Consider the following 27358-nt stretch of genomic DNA (forward strand, 5'->3'; position numbering starts at 1 on the left):
CAGTTAAAAAATGGGCAAAGAATTTGAATAGATATTTCTCCAAAGAAGATATACAAATGTCAAATAAGCACATGAAAAGATGCTCAACATCATTACTCATTAGAAAATGCAAATCAAAACCATAAGAAACCACTTCACACCCAGTAGTTGTTAATTTTTTTTAATGGATAATTACAAGAGTTAGCAAGGTTGTGAAGCAACTGGAACCTTCTCATACATTGCTGTCAGTAATGTAAAATAGTACAGCTACTTTGAAGAACAATTTGACAGTTCCTCAAAAAGAATTACATAGAATTACATATGACCCAGCAAGTCCATTCCTAGATACATACTCAAAAGAACTGTAAACAGGTATTTAAACAAATATTTGTACATGACTATTGATAGTTATACTATAAACAATATCCAAAAATGTGGAAATAATCCAAATGTCCATCAACTAATCAATGGGTAAACAAAATGTGGTATATATATCCATACAATGGAATATTATTCATCCATAAAAAGGAATAAAGTACTGATACATGTTACAATGTGGATGGGCCTCAAAAACATGATAAGTGAAAGATGTCAGACACAAACGATCCCATTCTGTATGACTCCACTTCTAGGAAATATCCTGAGTAGGTAAAGCCATAGCGACAGAAAGCAGATTAGTGTTTGCCAAGGGCTGGAAATAAGAGTAAATAGAAAGTGACTACTTAATGGGTATAGGGTTTCCTTCCAGGGTGATACAAGTGTTCTGGAACTACATAGAGGTAATGGTTACACCACATTGTAAATGTATTAAATGTCACTATATTGGGCACTTTAAAATGGTTAATTTTATGTTGTGTGAAGTTACCTCAATAAGAAAAAAAAGAAGTGAAAGCAGACGTTCACACAAAAACTTGTACACAATTGTTTACAGTGCTATTATTCATAATAGCAAAAAAAGGAGAAACAACCTAAATGTTCACCAGTTGATGGATAAACAAAACTGGTATACCCAAACAATGAAGTATTAGTCATAAAAAAATGAAGTACTGTCACATACTCAGTATGGATAAACCTTGAAAATATTATGCTAAGGGAAAGAAGCCAAACACACAAAGGACACATATTATATGATTCCATTTATATAAAATGTCTAGAACAGGCAAATTCACAGAGACAGAAACTAGATTAGTGCTTGCCAGGGGACAGAAAGTGGAGAATTGGGATTAACTGGTAATAAATATAAGGTTTGTTTTGGGAGTAACAAAAATATTCTGGAATTAGACAGCGATGATGACTGCACAACACAGTGAAAATGCTAAAAATCCACTGCAGTGTACGTTATTACAATAATGAATTTTATATGATGCGAAATACAGAAGTAAAAATCAAAGACTTATCACCTGTTTACAAGTATATGTTAAATATAAGGACACAATCAGTTAAAAGTAAAAGGACAGAAAAGGATGTAACACGCTACAAATTCTTTCATTAATCAAAAGAAAATAAGTTGCTATGTTAATATCAGACAAAGTAGACTATAAAACCAAAATAAAAAGAAACAAACAAAAAAACCCAAGAGTTATTTCAAAGATAAAGGGGATCATTTTATAATGATAAAGAGGTCAATGCATCAAGAAAATATAATCGATCCTAAATGTTTATATTCCTAATAACAGCACTTTAAAATACATGCTGCAAAAATTAATAAATTGCAAAAAGGGGCACCTGGGTGGCTCAGTCAGTTGAGGGTCCTTGATTTCAGCTCAGGTCATGATCCCAGGGTTATGGGATCAAGCCAAGCATCAGGCTGTGTGCTGACCATGGAGCCTGCTTAGGATTCTCTGTCTCTCTCTCTTTCTCTCCCTGCCTCTCTTCCCCTGTTAATGCTCACTCTCTAAAAAAATTTTTTAAATTAAAAACAAAAACAAAAACGCAATATCTATCAAATTAACCAGGATTCTTCACAGAGCTAGAACAAAAAATCCTAAAATTTATATGGAACCAGAAAAGACACCGATAAGCCAAAGCAATCTTGAAAAAGAAAACCAAAGCAGAAGGCATCACAATCCTGACTTCAAGATGTATTACAAAGCTGTAATCATCAAGACAGTATGGTACTGGAACAAAAACAGACACTCACATCAATGGAACAGAATAGAGAACCCAGAAATGGACCCACAAACCTATGGCCAACTAATCTTGACAAAGCAGGAAAGACTATCCAATGGAATAAAGACAGTCTCTTCAGCAAGTGGTGCTGGGAAAAATAGACAGCGATATGCAGAGAAATGAACTTGGACCACTTTCTTACACCATACACAAAAATAAACTCAAAATCGATGAAAGACCTAAATGTAAGACAGAAAGCTATCAGAATCCATGAGGAGAAAGCAGGCAAAAATCTCTTTGATCTTGGCCACAGCAACTTCTTAACATCTCCAGAGGCAAGGAAAACAAAAGCAAAAATGAACTACTGGGATCCCATCAAAATAAAAAGCCTTCTGCACAGTGAAGGAAACAATCAGCAAAACTAAAAGGCAACCGACAGAATGGGAGAAGACACTTGCAAACGACATATCAGATAAATAGTATCCAAAATCTATAAAGAACTTATCAAACTCAACACCCAAAAAACAAATAATCCAGTGAAGAAATGGGCAAAAGACATGAATAGATACTTCTTTAAAGAAGACATCCAGATGGCCAACTGACACATGAAAAAATGCTCAACATCACTCATTATCAGGGAAATACAAATCAAAACCACAATGAGATACCACCTCACACCTGTCAGAATGGCTAACATTAACAACTCAGGCACAACAGATGTTGGCAAGGATACGGAGAAAGAGGATCTCTCTTGCACTGCTGGTGGGAATGCAAACTGATGCAGCCACTCTGGAAAACAGGATGGAGGTTCCTCAAAAAATTACAAATAGAACTACCCTACAACCCAGCAATTGCACTGCTAGGTATTTATCCAACGGATACAGTTATACTGTTTTGAGTGGGCACATGCACCCCAATGTTTATAGCAGCACTATCAACAATAACCAAAGTATGGAAAGAGCCCAAATGTCCATCAATGGATGAATGGATAAAGAAGCTGTGGTCTATATACATAATGGAGTATTACCCAGCAATCAAAAAGAATGAAATCTGGCCATTTGCAACTATGTGAATGGAACTAGTAGGTACTATGCTAAGTGAAATTAGTCAAAGGAAGACAAATATCATATGACTTCACTCAGATGAGGACTTTAAGACACAGAACAGATGAACACAAGGGAAGGGAAGCAAAAGTAATATAAACACAGGGAGGGGGACAAAATATAAGCGACTCTTAAATATGGAGAACAAACAGAAGGTTACTGGAGGGGTTGCGGGAGGGTGGATGGGCTAAATGGGTAAGGAGCATTAAGGAATCTACTCCTGAAATCATTGTTGCACTATATGCTAACTAACTTGGATGTAAATTTTAAAAAGTAAAATAAAATTCAAGAGAAAAGAAAGAAAAAAATTTAAAAATACTGCAAAGAAACAAACCTACAACTATACTTGGACATTTCAACATCCTTCTCTCAATAATTTATAGAGCAAGCAGACAGAGTATCATTAAGGATACAGAAGACTCAAACAGCACTATGAACCAACTTGACCTGAATGACATTTATAAAATACTCCCAACAAGAAACTGAATAAGCATTCTTTTCATGTGCACAAAGAAAATTTACAAAGCTGGACCATATTCTGGGTTATAAAACAAATCTCAACAAACTTAAAGAATCCTTATTTTTTATTTTTAATATAAACCAGTATTAATCAGGGAGGGGGTGCTGAGGGAGACTGGCCTCTAAGAAGGGAGCATTTAGAAATGGTAGAGATGGAATTTGGCTGTCACAATGACTTTGGGGGTCTGCTGAGGATAGTCCAACATGATAACATGATGTCCTAATCAAAAGACAAATAATGTCCCCATGTCTCCCTACAGTGTCCATTGAAAAACATTATTCTAAACCAATTAGGAAATTCAGAAAGTAGCAGAGTTACATGTGAAAGTTACACTAGGTCTCAGCTGTCCAGCCACTCTACTCTCACCTCTACATAAAACAGAAATATAATGTGAGGAAAATGAGTAAACAATTGTCAAGTGCTTATACTACTAGGAATAAAGGTATAGGTAATTCATGAAACTATTAACTGTTTAAAAATAAGCATACACAGGGGCGCCTGGGTGGCTCAGTCAGTTAAGCATCCGACTTCGGCTCAGGTCATGATCTCGCAGTTTGTGGGTTCGAGCCCCACGTCAGGCTCTGTGCTGATAGCTCAGAGCCGGAGCCTGCTTCAGACTCTGTCTTCCTCTCTTTCTGCCCTTTCCATGCTCATGTTCTGTCTCTCTCAATAATAAATAAATGTTAAAAAAATTTTAAAAATAAAAAAATAAGCATTCACAAAACTAAGTTATCAACACACTAATAAAGTTAGAATAAATGTTCAAGAATGCAAAGAAAAAACTACATCTTTTTGAACAAATGTTATAAAAATAAATCTCTTCCCTACTTCTTTAATATAGACAAATTTTCTTTCCCACATAAATCAGGAATCATAGGTAGGTATAGACTAATGTACCTCTCAATAGATAGTAACAGTTTATTATATTAAGGACCTCACCTTATGAGCTGCAAAACTGTGTTCATTTTTTTCTAGTGCTCTTTTTGCATACTCTAGGGCTTCATAGACCAAGAGCTTTTTCTCCTCTTCTGAGGTTCCACTAAGCTGAGCTATATCACGTGATGCCCGTGCCAAACGCCACAGTAACTCTGCGTCTTCACTAATTTGAAATAAATATAAAATAACCAGTTTAGCTCAAATGTAAAAATTGTTAAAGGTCACAGCACTAATGAATACATAATGATGGTCTTACAGGTCAGTGAAGATTTAGCAGTGTCAAAAGTCATTATTCACAATGCTATATTCTTTCACACAAAAACTTTATTTGCTAAAATTTCCTACAAAATACTACACATAAATATTAAACTTTCTTATGATATCTAAAATACTAACTTCCTTAGAAAAGACCTTTGTATTTTAATTCTCCAAACACTTGCACTACAAATTCAACATGTAACTTAAGGCTTTGGCACTTCAGACAACTCACTACCTGGTTCAGATAGTCCCATAAAATAAATAAGTTTTATAGACAGGAACATGCTTTAAAAAACAAAACTGCTATATCCATAGACCAAAATACAGTACCTGGCACACAATAGGCATATGATAAATATGTGTTAATAAATGACTGAATATAACAAAATCTCAAGATAAATCCTATGTTTGCGTGTGTCATCCATTCCATGATGCATGAAATATTTCAAGGGCACTGGACCCCTTGAAGAACTTCCATTTGAAAATACTTTTATAAACTAAGAAATGGTTAATAAATGAAATAGTAACCATAATTAAGAGTTAGAAATATTTTTTAAAACATTAGACTTGTAATCCTTTTTATTAAATGTCTGCCCTTAAGCCCATTATATATTTCTTAACAAAAAATGGTATTCACCTGGGGGGCCTGTGTGGCTCAGTCGGTTGAGCATCCAGCTCTTGATTTCAGCTAAGGTCATGATCTCACGGTTACGGGATCAAGCCCTGCATGGGGCTCTGCACGGACAGCAGAGCCTGCTTGGGATTCTCTTTTTCCCTCTCTCTCTGCTCCTCCCCTGCTCACGTTCTCTCTTGCTTACTCTCTCAAAATAAATAAATAAACTTAAAAAAATGGTAGTCACGTGAAATTTTGAAACTAAAGGTAGCAACTGTATATCTATAATTAAATATGGGGTAACTATCTTACAGCTTGCTTTTCAAGTAATTACTGAAATGACTATAAAATACCAAACCAGCCCCTACAAGTAACTAAGGGGAACATGGAGAGGAAAAAATGGATCCTATAGACATTTGGGAAGTAAAATTGATGGGTTGTGGTGGAAAACTGGTCTTGGGAATCTAAGAAAGGTAGCTGAAAATGACTCAATATCTTTAGCTTAGAAGATTAAGTAAATATGTGGTCTGGCAATGCCATTTTAGCCTTATTTAACCTATTTAATAGGGTAGAATCTCCTTCCACTTGAATCCTCCCCCAAACTGACTACATAGTGATACTCTGGATTAAACATGTAATCTAATACTTAAAATGGAAAAAGGAGGCATTTTTAGTTTCTCTAAAAAACTGCTTCTAAATTGATACACAGGGGCACCTGGGTGGCTTAGTCATTAAGTGTCCGACTTCAGCTCAGATCATGATCTCACGGTTCATGAGTTCAAGCCCCGCAATGGGCTCTGTGCTGACAACTCAGAGCCTGAAGCCTGCTTCGAATTCTGCATCTCCCACTCACTCTGTCCCTCCCCTGCTTGCACTCTCTTTCCCTCTCAAAAATAAACATTAAAAAAAAAAAATTTGAAGTGATACACAGATACTATTCAATGGTGGCATATGATCATCCTAATTCATTTATATCCTATGCCAGTAAGAAATTAACTTAAAAAGATGAGAAATATACAACATAGATATATGAGGTAACCATATATTCAACAACTACCTCATATGATCCAAAGCAAAATAACAAATGTAAAAAAATACTTCAACATTCTACTAGAATAACTATGGAGAATCACCTTTATTAAATCATTGAGATACATGTGGCACTTGTGAATCATTTACTGAAACATTATACTATAAATTAAACACTAAGAAACATTATTTTGCAGTAAAATTTTTTTAAAAAAATATAAAAATTTCAAGCACCAAGAACCATCTTAATTGTTAAATAACAAAAACTTTGAGGAAACTGCAAACCCAAGCCTATCATATATTGCCTACCTTTCCTTGTATTGAGTCAGCAACTGATAAAGTTTTTCTGTTTCTCCACTCTCATATAGGTAGTCTGCTTGTTCAAGAATTTCTTCAACTCTGAAGACTAAAAATGAAAAAGACACAATAAAGTAGGTCTTCCCAAGCCAGATGGCAATAGTGCTAAGAAATATAAACACTTTCATATATAAGAAAAAGAAATTAGATATAGAAATCACCTATAAAGAAGTATCAGAAATTCTGAAGAACCTATATTTAAGTGTAGTAGAAATAAGTAAATGAAGCTATCGCAGTTAAGTGTTTACTGAAACTGGAGAAAAGAAAAACATAGAAAACTTATTGTGGAACTGACTAAATATATTTTTTTAAATGCAATTTCCTGCAAGAAAGTTATGGTACCCTTACCCTCCATACACACAAACTCTCTGTTGTCATTGCTAAATACCATTCATTGTTGAAAATGATGATGTAATATCCACTTCCAGTACTGAAAATTATTAATTTGAATGAACTGCACCACGCTGTTTCACTAGACTCTATGATCTAACTTATACAGATGCTGTTATAGAAAGAGTCAAATCTGTCATCAAAAACTTACATGAATTTAACTACACAGAGAATCTGAAACTACCCTCACTGGCACTATACACCAACCAATTCATTAACTAGTTTATACATTACTACAAAACATACAAACCTTATAGACAACATGATGCTCTAAAAAAAGTTGATTAGTTCCTGAAAAAAAACAGTAAGCTTGAATTTCAGGATATTCCAATTATTACTAAGGAACAACATACGGAATTGTCTTCTATAAGGGTACAGTATTACTTAGTCCTACAGATAAGCCAACATTTCAACATGTTCAATTAAGTTTATTATATTGGGCCCCCTGGCTAATCTAAGATCATTTCCTATCTTAAGGTTAGCTGATTAGTAGCCTTAATTCTAGTTACAAACTTAATTCCCCTTTGCCATGAGACCTATACATTTTTACAGGTTCTGGTGATTAAGATGTAGACCTTTTGGGGAGCATTATTCTGCCTACCACAAATATTGACTAAGAATGCTAAGATTACTACTTTTTAAGAATCTTTGGGTTGTTGGGAGTGCCTGGCAGGCTCAGTTGGTAGAGGACACAACTCTCGATCTTGGGGTTGTGAATTTGAGCCCCAGCTTGGGTGTAGAGATTACTTAAAAAAAAATCTTTGGGTTGTTGTAATCCAAATTTGGACAGTCAGCCACTGATAAAAATATACAATAAAATGGAAGCAAACTTAAGAAAGTTAACCAGCCATGTGAATATTAAATTCTAACACCCAACCAGATTGAGGTAGGATTAAAGAAGAATTTGCGAATTCATTTAATTTTTCTTAAGCTAGTTATAAGTATATCATGATGCTAACTTAGTAAAAAAATACTTCATATAGTGTCAAATTCAGGAGATTTTTTTCTGGTCTAGAGCTTAATTTTTAAAAAAATTAAACCTCAAATACATTCTTATCAATTAAAGCATACTAAGGTAAATACTCCCAGGAATCCTTAAAAGTAGAAGACGAAGGTGGAAGAAGAAAGTCAGATGAGGTATAACAAAGAAAACAAGGCCAGAGTGAAATGATTGCTGGTTTGTAACATGGAGGAAAGGGGTCTTCAGTAAAGGAATGTGGAAAGCCTTTAGAAGCTGAAAATAAGAATTCTCTCCTAAAGCCTCCAGAAAGAAATACAGCCCTGCCGACTCCTTGATTTTAATCTACCAGGACCCATTTTGGGGACTTCTGAACTACAGAACTGTAAGATAATAAATCTATGTTGTTTAAGGTTACTAAATTTGTGGTAATTTGTTACAGCTGCTGTCACACAAAACTTATACAATATTAAAAATACTGATCTAGCATATTTGAATGTATACATGGTATGTGTAAATAGCAAAGCTATATTTAAATCTATTCACTGATTTTTCTCAGACTTTCCAAGAAGACTGATAGAGATTACTGTCCTTAATATGATCTAGGAATGCTTCAACTCATCATCCACACAATTAAAAGACGAATGTAGAAATAAAGTTAATAATTTAAAATGATTTAAATCTTTTGTGCACTATTCTTAACTTCTTAAATCACTTATTTCCTATTTATTATACAGTATAGTACCATAAGCTATAATATCCAGGGTTTAAATGTTTTTCTTAATTCTTAAACAGAAATTTCTAAAATCATACAGTGTGCAATTTATAAGAAAAAAATGCACTTACTCTGACACTACAGACTCACATAGGCACTAGGGTGGGAGCATACTGTAGACCACTCATATCTGCAAATCAGCTGTGTTTTGTTTTGGTTTTTTTTTTAATTGTTTAATGCTCTGTACTTTTCCTGAAAATATTTAAAAATAAGCTATGTTACTGACATAGAGAGACCATATTCTATAAAATGGACTACACTTTTAAAGTAAATTACTTTTCAACTTAATAATGAATATCCAGGATGAACTGAGATATTAATTCAGCTGTACAATGAAATCTTAAATTTAGCCTAAAATGAATATGCACAAGATCATAATTTTTAGAATTTAAAAAAATGTCACTGATGTGACCTAAGTTAGTAAATTTTGGCTTTCTGGTTTTTCTTGGTACGTGTACTCTTAACCATGTGAGAGGTATCTGGACAAAAACTCTACTCCTCTAAGCAAGCAAAACAGCTCTATTTCTAGAAGTTTCTCCTTATAGAACTTACAAATGAGTATCTAGATTTTTTCAGATACTCTAGGATTTTTCTAGGGTTAGAAGGCTCTAAGTAGCAACATCATCAAAATTTAAGGCAAATTTTTCACATCAACAATACTGTGCCTAAGCAGTACTGGATGCACAGTACCTCTTTATGCCCTGCTGTAGTACAATGAAACACAGATGAAGGAGCACTAGCCTCAGTTCTGTAGATTCATCAAAGAGGAATCAATACAGGTATATGAAGAGAGACAAGTGAAGTGATATGACGAATCTTTATTTACTAATGGGCCACTTATAATTATCTTTTAGGTACTTTACAAGTGAACTTTCACACACACACGCGCGCGCACACACACACACACACACACGAGTACTGTGACTGTATTAGCATATCTTTAGGAGTTTTAAATTTTGTCTATTTTAAGGAAATAATGAAAAACTTTCTACTGGAGTTCTTCAATTACAACCAAGTGGGTATTTGCATTATCTTGTGGTAAATATAGACATTACCATTTTAAAAATGAGTCCCACAATCCCATCCAAATGAAAGGTCAAAAAAATATATATGCCCTTAATTTCTAAAAACATCTCACTTCAGAATAGGATTTTATCCCAGTATATTGATGAGGAAAAAAAATTTTAATTGGCTTCAATGGTGAAGCAACTCTAAAGAGAAGCAGTTTTGATGAGCAGACTTCTCTAAAGATCATTTCCTAAAAAATATAAAGATCACAGCACACCAAATGGGAGTCAGATATATGACAGAGTAAAACTTGTAAGGAGTGATGGAATTAAGACTTTATAGAAACATGAATCATTTTCCAAGTTAAAAGAAAATCTGATCTCTATATTTTATCAATAATTGATTTTTTCCCCAAGGGCTCTGGCCTAGTCTCACAAATTATAATGAGCATGCCAATCAACTAATTATAAAATGACATTTTATGTAAGAAAACAAAGCTAAAGAAAATCAAAGTAGGCTAAATAAATATCCATACTCCATATTTTGTATCAACCTTCTAAGTGCTCAAAATATGCTTGAAAACACAGGAAGGATTCTAAAATATAAGGCAGCTTTCATTAAAATCTTTAATAAAGACAATACATTTAGATTTCAGAATAAGTTACATCTTAGAATATTAAAAATTGTTTTTCAAGGTCAAATCAAGGTTTTATTTGGTGTTAGAATTGGAATCAACAGAGCTATTTTTGTTTGTAAATACTTTTATTTTTATATTTGTAGAGGAAGTTACAACTTTTTTTTAAAACAGCATATAAATGAATATGAAATCCAGCCAGAATGAAAGAATTGGTATATACGGGATGAAAAGAACCAGAACTTCTATAACACGTTAAACACATACATCATACATTTAGACCAAATAGCAACTACTATATATATATATATATATATATATATATATATATATATATATGTATATGAATTCAAGTTTATTCAAAAGTTTGATATATAATCCTATTAACTACTATCTCTCCATCAATAACTTCATAAGGGTGGCTTTAAACAACTTAAACCTTGATCTCCTTCTGTATTTCCCAGAGCTTTTCTGCACTCTTTCAAACAGACCGCCTCTTCAGGGGTCAGGTTTATTTTTAGAATGTCTGCAATACCATCCTCTCTCAGGATACAAAGAACACTAAGGAATACCTTTTCATTTATTCCATAGAGGCCTTTAGTTATGGTGGAAATTGGATGCACTCTCCTAAGATAGTTCAAAATGCTTTCCATTAAATTAACTACAGATAGGCCAACAGCCCAATTAGTATAACATTTCATTTTAACCATCTCATAACCACAAGTTATCACTTCTTTGGGGACATTTTCCCAGTGCTCAGGATCTTTATCCATTCCTATTTCTGAATTCAGATCCTTCAATGGGATACCAGCAATGTTAACTCCACTCCACACAGGTACACTTGAGTCTCCATGTTCTCCAAAGATCCATCGGTGACAACTTCTGGAGTGGATACCGAGCCTTTGCCCAATAAAGAAACAGAAATGGGCAGTATCCAGATACAGCCACTTCCAATAACAGGGAAAATGCACTCAACTTCCAAGCTACATAAGTTAACATATCCACTGGACTGGAAACCACTATCATTTTGCACTGGGGACTATACTGGGTAATGTTGGGAATCATTAATTTAAAGAAGGACACATTTCTCTTGACTACATCAAGGCATGTTTCTCCTTTTCCTGGACATGCACCTGCTATGATAATCACTGGGTTGGAGTTTGCACTGACAAGGTAATCTTTGCTGGAAAATATATTTGGCATTTTCATGAAAGAGCTGCCATGTTGAAGATCCACTGTCTCACCCTTCAGTTTGCCTTCATCAACATCCACAAAGGCAACTTCATCACTCAAGCCTTTGAATAAGATGTTGATACCACAGGCCATGCCAACTGATCCAGTTCCTATAACGGAGATCTTATTGTGATGAACTGTCTCCTCTGAAGTGAAAGTCTTAGTAAGTTCACACCTGAAAGTTATAATCTTGGAGATTGGACTGAAGGACCAGCTGTCCCTAAAGGGGATGCATGCCACCTGGCAGGGACACAGAGCCATCCCTAGGCAAAAGAAATTCACTCCTATGGTGCCTGGTCTCTGGCTTGCCCACAGGATTCCCCCAGCCCAGCTCATGGTGTCTCATGCAAGAAGTAGAGGAAGAGAATGGGGAAAGAAGCCACACCAGTGTTCTCTGAGGCACAAAGAAACAGGTTTAATACACTAAACTCCTAATTCTCCTCCCCCACCCCACCCTGCCAGCTAGCTACTGTGGCTACGCAAGACCACACCCAGTTTGTGCAACCCTCACAAGCTGTCTAGCACATTAAAATGTTCTTTTTAATCTACTGAATACACAGTAATTTTAAATAAAAACACCTTTGAAAAAAGGAGCTATTACCATTAAAGCTAAAATTAATTTCACCTTTGCCTCTCTTTTGTTGCTCAGGGAAGCACTACAAATTTGCACTAATTTTCTGTAAGGAAATGGTGCTAAAGCACACTGAAACTGTGACAGATGAAAAAAAATTGATTAAAATTCTCATTTCTGCTCTGACACTTTGACTTTGAAGAAGTTTTAACTTTGAGTTTCTTTTCAAAAGTTAATACTATAATGGGTGGAGCCCGGCTGGCTCAGTCAGTAAAGAATGTGACTCACGATATCTCGGTCCTAAATTTAAGCCCACCTTGGGCAGAGTTCACTTTGAAAAAAATAGTAGGGCGCCTGGGTGGTTCAGTCGGCTAAGTGTCCGACTTCAGGTCAGGTCATGATCTCACAGTTCGTGGGTTCGAGCCCCATGTCGGGCTCTGCGCTGACAGCTCAGAGCCTGGAGCCTACTTCAGATTCTGGGTCTCCTCTCTCTGCCCCTCCTCCACTCATGCTCTGTCTCATTCTGTCTCTCAAAAATAAATAAATATAGGGGCGCCTGGGTGGCGCAGTCGGTTAAGCGTCCGACTTCAGCCAGGTCACGATCTCGCAGTCCGTGAGTTCGAGCCCCGCGTCAGGCTCTGGGCTGATGGCTCGGAGCCTGGAGCCTGTTTCCGCTTCTGTGCCTCCCTCTCTCTCTGCCCCTCCCCCGTTCATGCTCTGTCTCTCTCTGTCCCAAAAATAAATAAAAAAAAAAACGTTGAAAAAAAAAAAATTTTTTTAAATAAATAAATAAATAAATAAATAAATATAAATTTAAAAAAATTTTTTTAAATACCATAATGGAATACGAACACACACACACACACACAGACACACACACACACACACACACACAAACACACAGAAAAATCTTAAAACTGCAACACCTCTCAAGGATAAGTTTTAAAAAACTATCATGTCATAATACACTTTTGTCCTAACTACTTTACAAGGTTTCTATGAGAATTGAGGTTAGGGTGAAAAGTCTACGGAATCAAATCCTCTACTTTATCCTTCATAAAAATTATCCATTAAAAAAGGAAAAGATAAAACAAAAACATAGTAATTCTCAATTATTTGCTCTTTTAAAGATAAGAATAGTCATGGGCGAATGAAATCAATAAATAACTAGTAGTTTTTGGCTAATATTCTCAAATTCTTCATCTATCACAACTTTAAAAAGAACATCTATTCAAAATAAAATCTCTGCTTCCTTCCCCAGTCACCTTCTTGATGATTAAAAGGTGGGGACTATAAAAAATAAAAAGGTTTAACTCATAAATTAAAAGTTTTTATTCCGGGGCACCTGGGGCAGTCTGTCAGTTAAGTGTCCAACTTTGGCTTAGGTCATGGTTTCATGGATCGTGAGTTCAAGTCCCACACCAAGCTCTCTGTTGTCAGCCCAGATCCCAATTTGGATCCTGTCTCCCTTTCTCTCTGCCTCTCCTCAACTCCCTCTCTCTCTCTGTCTCAAAAATAAACAAACATTAAAAAAAGGGTTTTTTTCCTAATATACTGAAATTATGGCTCTCTCTACATACACAACTGGTTTAATTACATTTAATTTTTTACATATGGCAAGTCTATGTTTACTTATCTATAGAATGCCAAATAAAAAATTTGATGGCATTTTTTTACTTTTCTATCAGTTACTTGATAGTACAAAATTGCATTGTTGGTAAATAAAATACTTCTACCTCAAAGTAATTGGGCCTTTCCTAACTATGCCAAGAAGAGTGTAATACCTTGGAATTAAGGAAACAAAAAAATCATTGTGTCATAAGGGCCAGATATAGTCTTTGTGGTATATATATCTCTCCCTGACAAATCCCTCAACCATTTAAAAATGTAAAAAAACAGGGGCGCCTGGGTGGCTTGGTCGGTTAAGCGTCCGACTTCGGCTCAGGTCATGATCTCATGGTCCGTGAGTTCGAGCCCCGCGTCGGGCTCTGTGCTGACTGCTCAGAGCCTGGAGCCTGTTTCGGATTCTGTGTCTCCCTCTCTCTCTGCCCCTCCCCTGTTCACGCTCTGTCTCTCTCTGTCTCAAAAATAAATAAAAACGTTAAAAAAAAAAAAATTTAAATATCTGGTAGAACAAATTCTCTCTGCTTCCCTTTAAAAAAAAAAAATGTAAAAAAACATTCTTACCTCAAGGGTCCCATAAAACTACAAAGTATTAATAGAGTATTTCTCACTGAAGGAACTCTAATTACTAGAAGAAATTATATATATATACAGATATATATACATATTCACACAGATATAACATACACAGATACATACATACATATATTATCAGACTCACTAACAAGTAGAGAAAAGCAGAAAATAATATAGCCTTTAACAATGTTAGTTTCATTACCTATTCAAAAACAACTCTAAGTCATTGACAAAATATAAAAAACATAAATAACTCTAAGTAGTCCACATGTTTAGCTTAGGCTTACCTTTGGCTATGGCATGAACCACAGCAGCCTGGGAAAATACTTGATATGCTTCAAAACCCAAATAAGATAAGGCTGAGAATAAAAGGCTTCTTTTGAAAGCTCCTAGGTTTCCCATCACCTATGGAAACAATTATGGTCAGAGTTATCAAACACAAAATTTGCAGGAACAGCTACTCCTAGCAAAAATTAATTAAAAAAAAAAAATCACATCAATTTTCTCCTACCCCCAAAGCAATCAATCCTAAGCATATTGGAAGTTCAGGGGTACCTGGTTGGCTCAGTCAGTTAAGCGTCTGACTCTTGACTTTGGTTCTGGTCATGGTCTGGCACAGTTCCTAGAGTTTGAGGCATGCACCAGGTTCTGCACTGACAGTGCAGAGATTGCTTGGATTCTCTCTCTGGCTCCTCCCTGTCCCTCTCTCTCTCCCTCAAAATTAATAAATAAACTTAAAAGAAAAAGAATATTGGAAGCTCAAAATTTATTTCATCAAATTCTTCAGTGAAACTATTTCACAAAGTTACCTTATAGGGAGAGTATATCCTTTTTCAAGAAAAGTTTCATAACAATGGCTAAGGCTAATGATAGTAACTTATCTAACAATCACAGTTATGCTGGTAAGTGCTGCATTATAAGATCTACATTTCATTTTTAAAAATTTTTTTCAAATGTTTATTTATTTTTGAGAGAGACAGAGACATAGCACAAGCAGAGAGGGGCAGAGAAAGAGGGAGACACAGAATCTGAAGCAGGCTCCAGACTCTGACTGGTCAGCACAGAGCCTGACGCAGGGCTTGAACTCACGAACTGTGAGATCATGACCTAAGCCAAAGTCAGATGCACACCCAAATGAAGCACCCAGGCACCCCAGATCTATATTTCATTTGAGGAGGCATGGATATTGTAACTGCATGAAATAAAATATAAGATTCTAACATATAAGTACCAATCTTAACAGATGAGATGAAAATTATCAAATATGGTGATTACTACACATAAAAAAATGTGCATGGCTTTTGAAGATATCTTCAAAAGTGATCCACAAAACCCAGTTTTTAATTAAACAATAAAGAGCATATTCAAACATATTTATAACTTAATTTTCATAATTATGGCCAGAATTCTCAAAACCAATGGTAAAGAAGGAGTATATATATGGACATCACTCCACCAATTCTTTGCTACAATAGTTCTTCTCTTTCACATAAATAGTATCATTTTTTCCCTTTCTGTTGATTCATTCCCACTGGTATGAGCCAAGCTATACTATCTTTATAAGTTGTGGTTTTCTTTTATTAATTTTTAAAAGTTTTAATTTTAAAAGTTTTTTTTTAATTTTTTTAATTTAATTTTAATTTTTTTAATTTTAAAAGTTTTCTTAAAAGTTTTAATTTTAACTTCCTCTTGAATTCACTTCTCTCTTTAGTCTCATTTCTAACTTCTCTTTACAGCAAAAGTTTTAAAAAGTTGTCTCTACTCAGGGCGCCTGGGTAGCTTAGTCAGTTAAGTTTCCAACTCAATTTCGGCTCAGGACATGATCTCATGGTTCATGGGATGGAGCCCCATGTCAGGCCACACTAACAGTGTGGAGTCTGCTTGGGATTCTTTGTCTGATTCTCTCTGCCCCTCTCCCTGCTTGTATACGTCAGTGCACTCTCTCAATATAAATATTAAAAAAAAAAAAAAAAGTTACCTGTGCTCTGTCTCCACTTCCTCTCTTCCCATTCACTCTTGAACTCACACAAATCACTTTTATCCCCACAACTCCACTGACAGTGTTCTAGTTAAGGTAACCAAGGATGCAGCTATTTCCTTGGTCAATTCTGAATTCTCAGCTTCCTTGTCCTATCAACAGTATTGGACGGTTGATCATTTCCTTTTTTTTTTTTTTTAAGTCATGAACGGCTCTTTAATTTTTTAAAGCAACTTTATTGAGACATAAGTGACATAAAATAAATTGCACAAACTTAACATGTACAATTCATTAAAGCATGCATATAAACCCATAAAACCATCACTATGACCACAATCAAGATAATGAAAATATCCACTACCACCACCACCCTCAATTTCCTCATGCCTCTTTCTAGTCTATCCAGCCCCTTTCTTCAGCACTTGCTGTGTTCTCTCACTCTTGGAACACTTTCCTCTTGGCTTTTGGATACTACTATCATCATCTGCAGTTTCAGCAACTGCTCCTTGGCTTTGGTTGGTTCCTCACTAGCCAGGAATATTCTGGGCTTAGTCCCAGATCGTTTCTCTACTTGTTTCATTTTGGTGATCTCATGTCTTTAAATACCATCAATGTGTTAAAAACATACAAACAAAATATGAAGTCTGGATGACTCCTCTGAATTTCAGAATCATGCATCCAGCAGCTTAATCAACATCTACCTCCACATGAAGTACAACAGGCATCTCACATTTATAAGCTAAAACAGCTACTGCTTCCTTTAACTTTACCCACCTTACAACTTCCCTTTTCAGGGTAAATGGAAACTAGAGTTTCCATTCTTCCAGATGTTTAGGTTAAAAAAAAAAAAAAGCCAACAAAAAACCCTGTAGCCATCCTAGAGTCTCTCTCATGACTCACATCTGACCCATATTTTAACTTCTCATAAGGATCTAGGACAGGAATGAAGAATCCAACATACTCCAATTTGCTGAGTGCTTTGTTTACTTTTTTGAGCATGAATATTCAAGACACTGCACAAAACTGGATTCAAAACAAAACAGCAGAATAGGAAAACTGATTTGACAAAGTTACAATTTTAACATTTAATTTTCTGAGTTAATTCATATTTACCAAGGAGAAGCAAGATGGGGTTAGGGACAGAGGGTATGGGGAGTGAGTGTGTATGGTGGTAGTGATACTTAGAAAAAGAAGGAAAAGACTAAGATTTCATCAGTAAGTCTCCTAGTTCCCTATTTTTACTGCAGATGTATCACAAGGTAGAAAAGTTTGCAGAGATTATTATAACTTGAGAAAACTATACATTTACAGTGTTCAACCTCCATGCTGATGTCATGCTCAACAAATAATATTCTAGCTTTCTGAGAGGGGAGAAAATGCAGTATTGGGCAGCTGACATTTATATTTCTTACCGTAAATTAATGAAGTGACAGTTTACCAGTTGTACTCTTTTACTAGTTTGGTTAATGTGAAGCAGCTCTCTGCTCATCTGTGAGAAAATAGATAAAAATCATGTTTCTGGAACTAAAAATAAGTCAATTAAAAGAATCAGGACTCAGTGGCCCCCTAAAGACACTAACAACTTGTGAGACTCTGAGACAGTTAGAATGTGCCATTTTACTTTGCACCTCCAATACTCTGTACAATGCCTTTCATATAATGAATTCCCAAAAAATATTTATTCAACCGAAGAAGCAGGCTATGTCCTAGACAGATCTTTTCTTCAACATTGATTATACTAAGCTCAAGCTAGAAGGAATTCAAAAATACAAACTCATCACTAGATAGAAAGGAATGTGTGCCTACCATCTCCTGGTTTTCTTCCTAATTTCCTGTCAGCTCCTCCTCCTCTTAAATGTTGGAATTTCTCCATAGTATGTACTAGGCCTTCTTCTAGTCTTACTAGAAAGTACTTTCAACCTCTACCATGTCATCATTTACAACTATATGCTAAAGACTCCTGAATCTGTATCTCCAGCTCAGATTTCAGAAGGTAAACACCAGACCTATCAAACTACTGTCTATTCTATACGTCAACTTGGCTATCTCATGACAGTCACGTTAATTAGCCCAAAACATAGCCCAAAACATCTCATCTCCCTCTTTACCTCTCCAAATTGCTTCTGTCCTCCTATTCCAGCAAATAGCGTCACCATCTATCTTGTTGTTCTAGCCAGAAACTAGCCAAAGAACTAACCCGACTCCTTCCTTTCAACTTCCACATCAAAGCTATTTTTAGGTCCACTAAGTTCGCATCCTTAATGTACTTTGAATGCATCCACTTATTTCCATTTCCATGGCTACCACTAAAGTTCAAACTACTACATTTCTCACCTGTGCTATAGCAATGATCACTTATCCGGTGTACAGAATACACTCTAACCTATCCATTCTTGGTCCTAGACAAAGTTATTTTTTGCACAAAAATCTGATCAAATAATTTCCCTTTTTAAAACTTTTTCATGGTTTCTTATAACCTTTAGAAAAAATTAGGGGTGCCTGGGTGACTCAGTCAGTTGAGCATCCAACTTTGGCTCAGGTCATGATCTCATGGTTAGTGAATTCGAGCCCCACATTGGGCCCTGTGTTGACAGCTCAGAGCCTGGAGCTTGCTTCGAATTCTGTGTCTCCTCTGTCTGCCTCTCCCCCACTCACATTCTTTCTCTCTCTCTCTCAAAAAATAAATAAACATTAAAAAATTTTAGAATAAAATCAGAAATACTTAACATCATTTATAAGGTTTTCTGAATCTGGTGTGGTAGGCAGCCTCTAAAGCAGTCCCCAGTGGGCCTGGTTCAAGATGGCAATGTGGAAGGATCCTGAACACATGTCCTCTCACAGACACACCAAATCTACAGCTACAAGTCAAACCATTTCCTCTGAAAGAAACCCAAAGATTAGCTGAGCGATTCCTTCACACTACACAAATGGGGAAAAAAATCCACATGAAAATGAGGAGAGGTGAAACAAAATCTTGCTATAAACCCCAACTGTGGTATGCTAACCCACAATCAGAAGGGAACTCACAATCCTAAGCTTCTCCCTGAAGAGCAGAATTTGAAAACCACATCAGGTACCCCAACTTTTAAGAACTACACCCAAGAGACAAGCCTCCAAACATCTAGCTTAGAAAGTGAATGGAGTTCACATCCATGAGATCTACAAGACTATATATGGGTAACCAAAAACAGTTCTTAAAGGGTTTCTGCAAATTCGCCCACCCCAGAGCCTAGCACAAATGCAACTAATTGAGAAGTACCCACACTTTCTGTGAAAAAGGCTTACTTGTGTATCTTAAAACTTCAGCCTGAAGGACAAGCATCTAATTTAATACATATCTACAGGTCTTCAACAATTTCCTCCAGAGTCCTCGGAGGAAAGGTGCAATCATCGTGCTCTCCCTCTGCTGTGCTCCAGGTCATGGGATCAACTGAAAAAGATATGTACACTTCTAGTACCCCAGCTTCTTTTGCAACTTCCACTTAGGGGACGCCACTTGATTGCCTGGCTCTGGTGGCCAACGGGGCTTACATTTGTGGGCATAATAGGATTTCAACAAATACTAAAACAGTTCTTAACAGGCTTTCCCCAAAGCCGCCGCCGCCCCCCACCCCCAAACCAGGGCACAGCAGACCAAAACACATCCCCAGTTATTCTGTTAAAGAGGCCTATTGGCTTATCTTTATAGCTATGGCCTGAGTTACAGGCTTCTACTTAAAAACACATCTTGGGGCCAACCACAGAGACTAAGGAGGCTGGTTGGTAGGCAGCATTTTCACACTCTCTCTCTGTCCCATCCCACACTGTCAATGTCTTGAAGAAAACAGCTTGTGTAGGCATCTGGCTCACAGGGTTTTGCAGCTGCAACACAGAGGAAACGGAAATATAGCCCACCAGGCCCCCCACCCGCTCTAACAGCCTGGTTCTGAGGGTCAGCGAGGCTTGTGCTCAGGGGTTCAATGGAATGGTAGCAAACAAAGAAACAGTTATTAACTAGCTATCACCCCAGAGCTCAATACAAAGGGAGCAGACAGAAAGCCCAACTCCCAGTCTTCCCCCTGAAAAAGGGATACTCGCATACTTTAAAAGCTACTGCCCTATGGTCTGGCTTCCAAGCAGTTTGACTCTAGGTACTGACTGAGATCCTCCCTCTTAGGACACTGACAGGTCTTGGCACAACCTCAACTACTAGGAGCCACTAAGAATAAAGCTGCCTGGATAATCACAAAGGTTTGAGAGACAGCTAAGAACTAGGGCAGGATTAAATAAAGCTACAATGGCTTCTCCTACAGAAGCCATTCCTTCAAGAATGGAAGAGATAGCTGTTTTAGCTAATGCATAAAAACCTCAGAGTCAAGGGGGAAAAAACAGAAGAATTACGCTACAAACAAAAAACAAAGTAAAACCTCAGAAAAAGACCTTAATGAAACAGAAGTGAATTACCTGATAAAGAGTCCAAAATAATGGTCATAAAGGTGCTTACCAACCTAATAAGAATGAAAAAAGTGATAATTTTGAAAATACAGGAAAGTACCAAAGAGAAGTCACAGAGCTGAAGACAATAACTACATTGAAAAGTAACTAAGAGGGTCGCCTGGGTGGCTTGGTCGGTTAAGCGTCTGACTTCGGCTCAGGTCATGATCTCACGGCCCATGAGTTCGAGCCCCGTGTCGGGCTCTGTGCTGACCGCTCAGAGCCTGCAGCCTGTTTCAGATTCTGTGTCTCCCTCTCTCTCTGACCCTCCCCTGTTCATGCTCTGTCTCTCTGTCTCAAAAATAAATAAACGTTAAAAAAAAAATTAAAAAAAAAAAGAAAACTAAGATTCAACAGCAGACTAGATGGAATGGAAGAAAGTATGCATGAACTCTAAGACAAGGCAGTGGAACTCATCTAATCAGTGCAGCAAAAAGGAATGAAAAAGAGTGAAGACAGCTTAAGGGACCTATGAGGCAATATCAAGCAGATCGACATTCATATTATAGGTGTCCCAGAAGGAGAAGCGTAAGAGAAAGCGGCAGAAAACTTAATTCAAGAAAGAAAAGGCTGAAAATTTCACTAACCTGGGGAAGAAAACAGATATCCAGATAAAGAAAGCAGAGTTACAAATAAGATGAGCCCAAAGACACCCACACCAAGACATATTACTACTAAAAAATCTTAAAAGTGGCAAAAGAGGGGCACCTGGGTGGCTCAGTCGGTTAAGCGTCCGACTTCGGCTCAGGTCACGATCTCGCGGTATGTGAGTTTGAGCCCCGCATCGGGCTCTGTGCTGACTGCTCAGAGCCTGGAGCCCGTTTCAGATTCTGTGTCTCCCTCTCTCTCTGACCCTCCCCCGTTCATGCTCTGTCTCTCTCTATCTCAAAAATAAATAAATGTTAAAAAAAAAATTTAAAAAAAAAAGTGGCAAAAGAAAAGCAACTTGTTATATACAAAGTAAACCCTTCACACAAGAATGAACATATATTTCAGAAGAAACTGCAAATCTGAAGAAAGTGGCACATATTCAAAGTGGTAGAAGAAAAAAAATTGCCAATCAAGAAGAGTCTACCAAACAAAGTTGTCCTTCAGAATTGAAGGAAAAATAAAGAGTTTTTCAGATAAGCAAAACCAAAGTAAGTTCATCACCACAAGACCAGCTTTACAGGTAATCTTAAGGAGTCTTCTTTAAAGAATCTGAAACAAAAGTGCTAATTGGTAACAGGAAAACATGAGAATGCAATGAGCTCTTTTAATTTTTTTTAATCTGTATTTTTGAGAGAGAGAGAGAGAGAGAGAGACAGACAGAGAGAGTGCAAGCAGGGGAGGGGCACAGAGAGAGGGAAGCACAGATTCCAAAGTAGGCTCCAGGCTCTGAGCTGTCAGTACAGAGCCCGATGCAGGGCTCGAACTCACAAACCGTGAGATCATGACCTGAGCCTCAGACGCTCAACGACTGAGCCACCCAGGCATCCCAAGAATACAATTAACTCTTGAACAGCACAGTTTGAACAAAAAGGTTTTAATTTTATGGATCCACCTATGCCCAGATTTTTCATAGTATGGTACTGTAAATGTATTTTCTCTTCTTTATAATTTTCTGGATAATATTCTCTTTTATCCAGCTTACTTTATTATAAAGATATAAGAATATTATAAAAATTATAAGAACATATAACATTTAAAATGTGTTAATTCCTTATGTTATTAAGGCTTCCTAGTAAGCTGGTAGTAATTAAGTTTTTGTACAGTCAAAAGTTATACACAGATTTCATCTGCATGGGGGGGAGGGTTTGCTGCCCCTAACCCCTGTGTTGTTCAAAGATCAACTGTATAAATCTCATATATGTATTAGTAAAATACAGAATAATCAAATGTTGCAAAGGTGCTAGGTTAATCACTTACAAAGCTAGTAAGATTAAAGTATGAAAGTAAAAATAATTGTAAATTCAATAATCTGTTGAGGAATACACAAAATGAAAAGAAATAAATCATGACATAATGACACTGAAAACACAAAATGTGGAGGGAAGTGTAAAAATATAAAACTTTAGAATACATTCTACAGGTACCTGGCTGGCTCAATCAGAGAAGCATGTGACTTTTGATATCAGGGTCATGAGTTTGGGCCCCATGTTGGGTTTAGAGACTACTTAAATAAATAAATAAACTTTAAAAAGGCTTTTAGAAAACATTTTGACTAAGTGGCTCTCGACTTCAAATAGACTGTTGTAACTTTTTTTTTTTAGGAAAATACTTCATTTTGTCATGGAAAAAGGCATCAATCAAGATTCATGCTTGAGAAAAAAACTGAAAATTTATTAATTAGTATGTGGGCATCCTGTTCCACATGAAAATGAGAAGATACTATAGGTTCTCTAAGTATTGCAGTCTGGGAAAAAAATAAAAAGGGAAGGGAGAAGAGAGATAGAGAAAAATAAAATCACGTGATTTGGATAACCATCTTACATTATGAATAACCTACCAAGAAATATTTTTTTAAAAATCCTTTGTTTCTACAGTAGCTTTGAGTTTATAGTTCTTGGATTAATTGTATTTCATTGAAGACAGCTCAGTAACAAAAAGCTTCATTTCAGGAATCCCATGTTAAATATTAGTTTAAAAAATACATGAAATAGGGACACTTGGGTGGCTCAGTTGGTTAAGTGTCTGACTCTTGATTTCAGTTCAGGTCATGATCTCATGGTTCCTGAGATTGAGCCCTGCATCAGGCTCTGTGCTGACAGTGCAGATCCTGCTTGGCAGTCTTTCTTTCTCTCTGTTCTTCCCTCACTTGCAGGCATGCACGAGTGCTCTCTCTCTCTAAAAATAAACTAGAATACACATATACATATATATGTTTGTGCGTGTGTATGTGTGTGTGTTGTAAAATAATGTGATTTATTTTTTCCCATCACCCCGGAAATCATAACATTTGTGAAAACTGTTTCGTTTGAAAAAGGGTTAAGCTGTAAATTTTGCCTGAAGCACCATATTTGCAGCCCAATTGAATGCAACATCCACTAGAAGCTGAAATCCACTAAAATCCTAGTTGAGGTTCAGTGCAGGAGGGGAGGAGTGTTGAAAAGACCACTCTGTATATTTGTACTTTGTCTGGATTTACACGTGTCCTTTCAGCAAATGAGGGAGGTTGTCTGTAAAGCTGCTTGCTGTATTTTCCAGTATAACTGTGTTTTGTTCCACAGCAACTGGCTGGCAGAGACAGAAAGGTATGTTTTTCAATGCAGTCACAATCATATGACAAATCATTGATGGACGGGCCAATATTGATCCTGGGGATGACGGCTTGGGGACAGTGGCCTCCCTGGGGATGGGTTTGGTCCAGCTGTACAGGAATGCAATGAGCTCTCTGCTAGAGATGGTATAAAGTTTTTGACGCACATTGCTGACTCCACAGAGCTCACTTCAGAAATCCTGGCCCCATGGCAGGAAACTGTGAACTGATTTGGATCTTTGCCATCTTTTCTCAGCATATCAGTGAAGTGTCTGCAGCAAGTGATGATAAATCAGTTACAAACATGTAGTGTAGACAGGCATGTTTGTTGGAACAGTAATGCTTTTTCTTGCTCTGAAGGATAGGCATTGTATCAGTGCTCATACAGCCAATCACAGAGAATCTGAACAGATTCCTTGAGCAGGTTGCCCTTCTGCCTTCTCTTGCTGCACCAGCAGAGGAAAGGTCCAGGGGGACGTACATGTTGTCATGATCCTCCATCTCACTGTTCGACGCTGAAACAACACCTTTCTTGCTTTTCATTCTGGAATTCCCTCTCCCCTCCCCCCCAGTTCCAGCATAGGGCAATGTGAGGGTCTCCAAGGGCCAGGAGTGGGGACAGAGTGGGGATGTGACTGTTGTCCTTTCTGGCCAACTCTCCTGTAACTTATAATTTGTAAGATGAGCTCCAGCCATTATTGTTAATCAAGGTGCTCAGTTCCCAGGCACCTGCTCCTTGAATTGAACTGAAGTAACACTTGGACTTCCTCCTGCTACAATGTTCTGGCAGCCAGCCAGGGGCTCTCCCCTGCCCAACTCACCATCCTCCCCACTCCTCTCCTTTGTTCCCGCTCCTGCTTGGTGTATCTCAGCACTGTCAGAATAAGACAGCTATTATAATTCTTAAAATGTTTTGTGTAAGGCTCATGGTAACTGCAAAGCAAAACCAATAAACACACACAAAAGAAAGTATTCTAAGCATACCACTACAAAAAAATCATCAATCACAAAGGCTGAGAGCAAGAGAAGAAAGCAACACAGGAGTAACAAAACAGCCAGAAAACTATAAACAAAATAGCAACAGTAAATTCATACTTAACAATAATTATTTTAAATGTTAATAGACCAAATTCTCCAATCAAAAGACAGTAGATGAATGGATTTAAAAAAAAACAAAACAAGGGGCATCTGGGTGGCTCAGTGGGTTAAGCATCTGACTTCAGCTCAGGTTATGATCTCTCAGTTCGTGAGTTCAAGGCCTGCATCGGGCTCTGTGCTGACAGCTCAAAGCCTGGAGTCTGCTTTGGATTCTGTGTCTCCCTCTCTCTCTGCCCCTCCCCCACTCACACTGTCTCTGTCTTGCTCCCTCAAAAACAAATGTTAAAAAATTAAAATTAAAAAAAAAAACAACAATCAGACTCTACTATATGCTGCTGCCTACAAGAGACATACTTTGGCTTTAAGGACACAAACTGAAAGTGAAGGGTGCAAAAAGATATACGATGCAAATGTGAACTACAGAAAGGTATACTTACATGAAATAAAGTAGACATTAAGACAAAGATTATAATGAGACAAAGTCATTACATAATGATAAAGGGCTCAATCCAACAAGATATAATACTTGTGAATATTTATGCACCTAAGTATATAAAACAAGTATTAACAGACCTAAAGGCAGAAATAGCAATATGGTAATAGTAGGGGACTTCAAGCTTCACTTTCATAAGTGGCTAGATCACAAAGACAGAAAAGCAATTAAAAAATATAAGCCTTAAGCAACATATTAGACCAGATGTACTTAACATATACAGAACATTCCATCTCAAAGCAAGAGAATACATATTCTTCTCAATGGAACATTATTGGGGACAGATCATATATTAGCCAGATCATAAGATCATATATTAAGTCTTAATAAACTTAAGAAAACTGAAATCATATCAGGTGGTTTTCCAAACATAATGGTATAAAACTAGAAATAAATTACAAGAAGAAAACTGGAAAATTCATATATCTGTGGAGATTAAACATCATGTTACTGAACAACCAATAGGTCAAAGACATCAAAAGAAAAATTTAAAAATACTTTGAAGCAAGTGCAAGTGGAGATACAACATATCAAAACTTATGGGATGCAGCAAAAGCAGGTCTAAGAGAAAAGCTCAGAACAATCTATTCCTACATTTAAATAAGCAAAAATAAACCTCCTAATATGGAACCTAATTTTACATCTCAAGGATCAAAACAAAAACAAAAAAACAAAAAATAAACAAACAAAAACACCCTGAAAGCTAGTAAAAGAAATAACAAAGATCAGAGGAGAAATAAATGAAATAGAGACTAATAAGATAACAGGAGACTCACTGAAATAAGTAGCTGGCATTTTGTAAAGATAAAACAGGGTCACCTGGGTGGCTCAGTCGGTTGAGTGTCTTCAGCTGAAGTCATGATCTTACGGTTCATGAATTCAAGCCCTACACTGGGCTCTGTGCTGACAGCTCAGAGCCTGGAGTCAGCTTGGGAGAGAGGGAGAGAGGGAGAGAGGGAGAGAGGGAGAGAGGGAGAGAGGGAGAGAGGGAGAGAGGGAGAGAGGGAGAGGGGGAGAGGGGGAGAGAGGGAGAGAGAGAGAGGGAGAGAGAGGGAGGGAGAGGGAGAGAGAGGGAGGGAGAGGGAGAGAGAGGGAGAGAGGGAGAGAGAGAGTGTGTGTGTGTAGTCTGCTTTGGAGTGTGTGTGTGTCTCTCAAAAATAAACATTAAAAAAAATTTTTTTTTAATCAGAAGTGAAAGAGAACAACTGACACCTTAGAAATACAAAGGACTTTAAGAGAATATTAAGAAAAATCATATACCCACAAACTAGACAACCCAGAAGAAGTGAATATAATCTCCCCAAATTCAATAAACAGAAAATCTGAACAGACCAATTATCAGCAAATTGAATCACTAATCAAAAAATGCCAAACAAACAAAAGCCCAAGACCAGATGGCTTCATAG

General features: G+C 36.9%; 1 protein-coding gene and 2 pseudogenes across 7 annotated transcripts in view; all 3 read right to left on the reverse strand.

Annotated features, from left to right (window-relative positions):
- RMDN1 (regulator of microtubule dynamics 1) overlaps window positions 1-27358 on the reverse strand; it is a 57310-nt gene that overhangs the window by 23193 nt on the left and 6759 nt on the right. For 4 of the 7 annotated variants that reach the window (XR_009253277.1, XM_058698478.1, XM_058698477.1 and 1 more), the window contains exons 2-4: window positions 14960-15077; window positions 6857-6953; window positions 4651-4810 (exon numbers count right to left, since the gene is read on the reverse strand). Coding sequence is in view for 6 of the 7 variants with exons in the window: in XM_058698478.1 (XP_058554461.1) it covers window positions 4651-4810; window positions 6857-6953; window positions 14960-15077 (375 nt within the window). In the remaining variant the exon portion in view is untranslated. Of the gene's footprint in view, window positions 1-4650; window positions 4811-6856; window positions 6954-14959; window positions 15078-18062; window positions 18140-19935; window positions 20081-26728; window positions 26882-27358 lie in introns of those variants that run through there. The other 3 variants (XM_058698479.1, XM_058698480.1, XM_058698481.1) reach the window with 3 other exon arrangements.
- Window positions 11004-15073, reverse strand: LOC131494254 (L-lactate dehydrogenase A-like 6A; annotated as a pseudogene).
- LOC131494255 (homeobox protein TGIF1-like) lies at window positions 22728-26698 on the reverse strand (annotated as a pseudogene).

The sequence above is a fragment of the Neofelis nebulosa genome, chromosome 14 (assembly GCF_028018385.1).
Source record: "Neofelis nebulosa isolate mNeoNeb1 chromosome 14, mNeoNeb1.pri, whole genome shotgun sequence".
In the NCBI taxonomy this organism is placed as follows: Eukaryota; Metazoa; Chordata; class Mammalia; order Carnivora; family Felidae; genus Neofelis; species Neofelis nebulosa.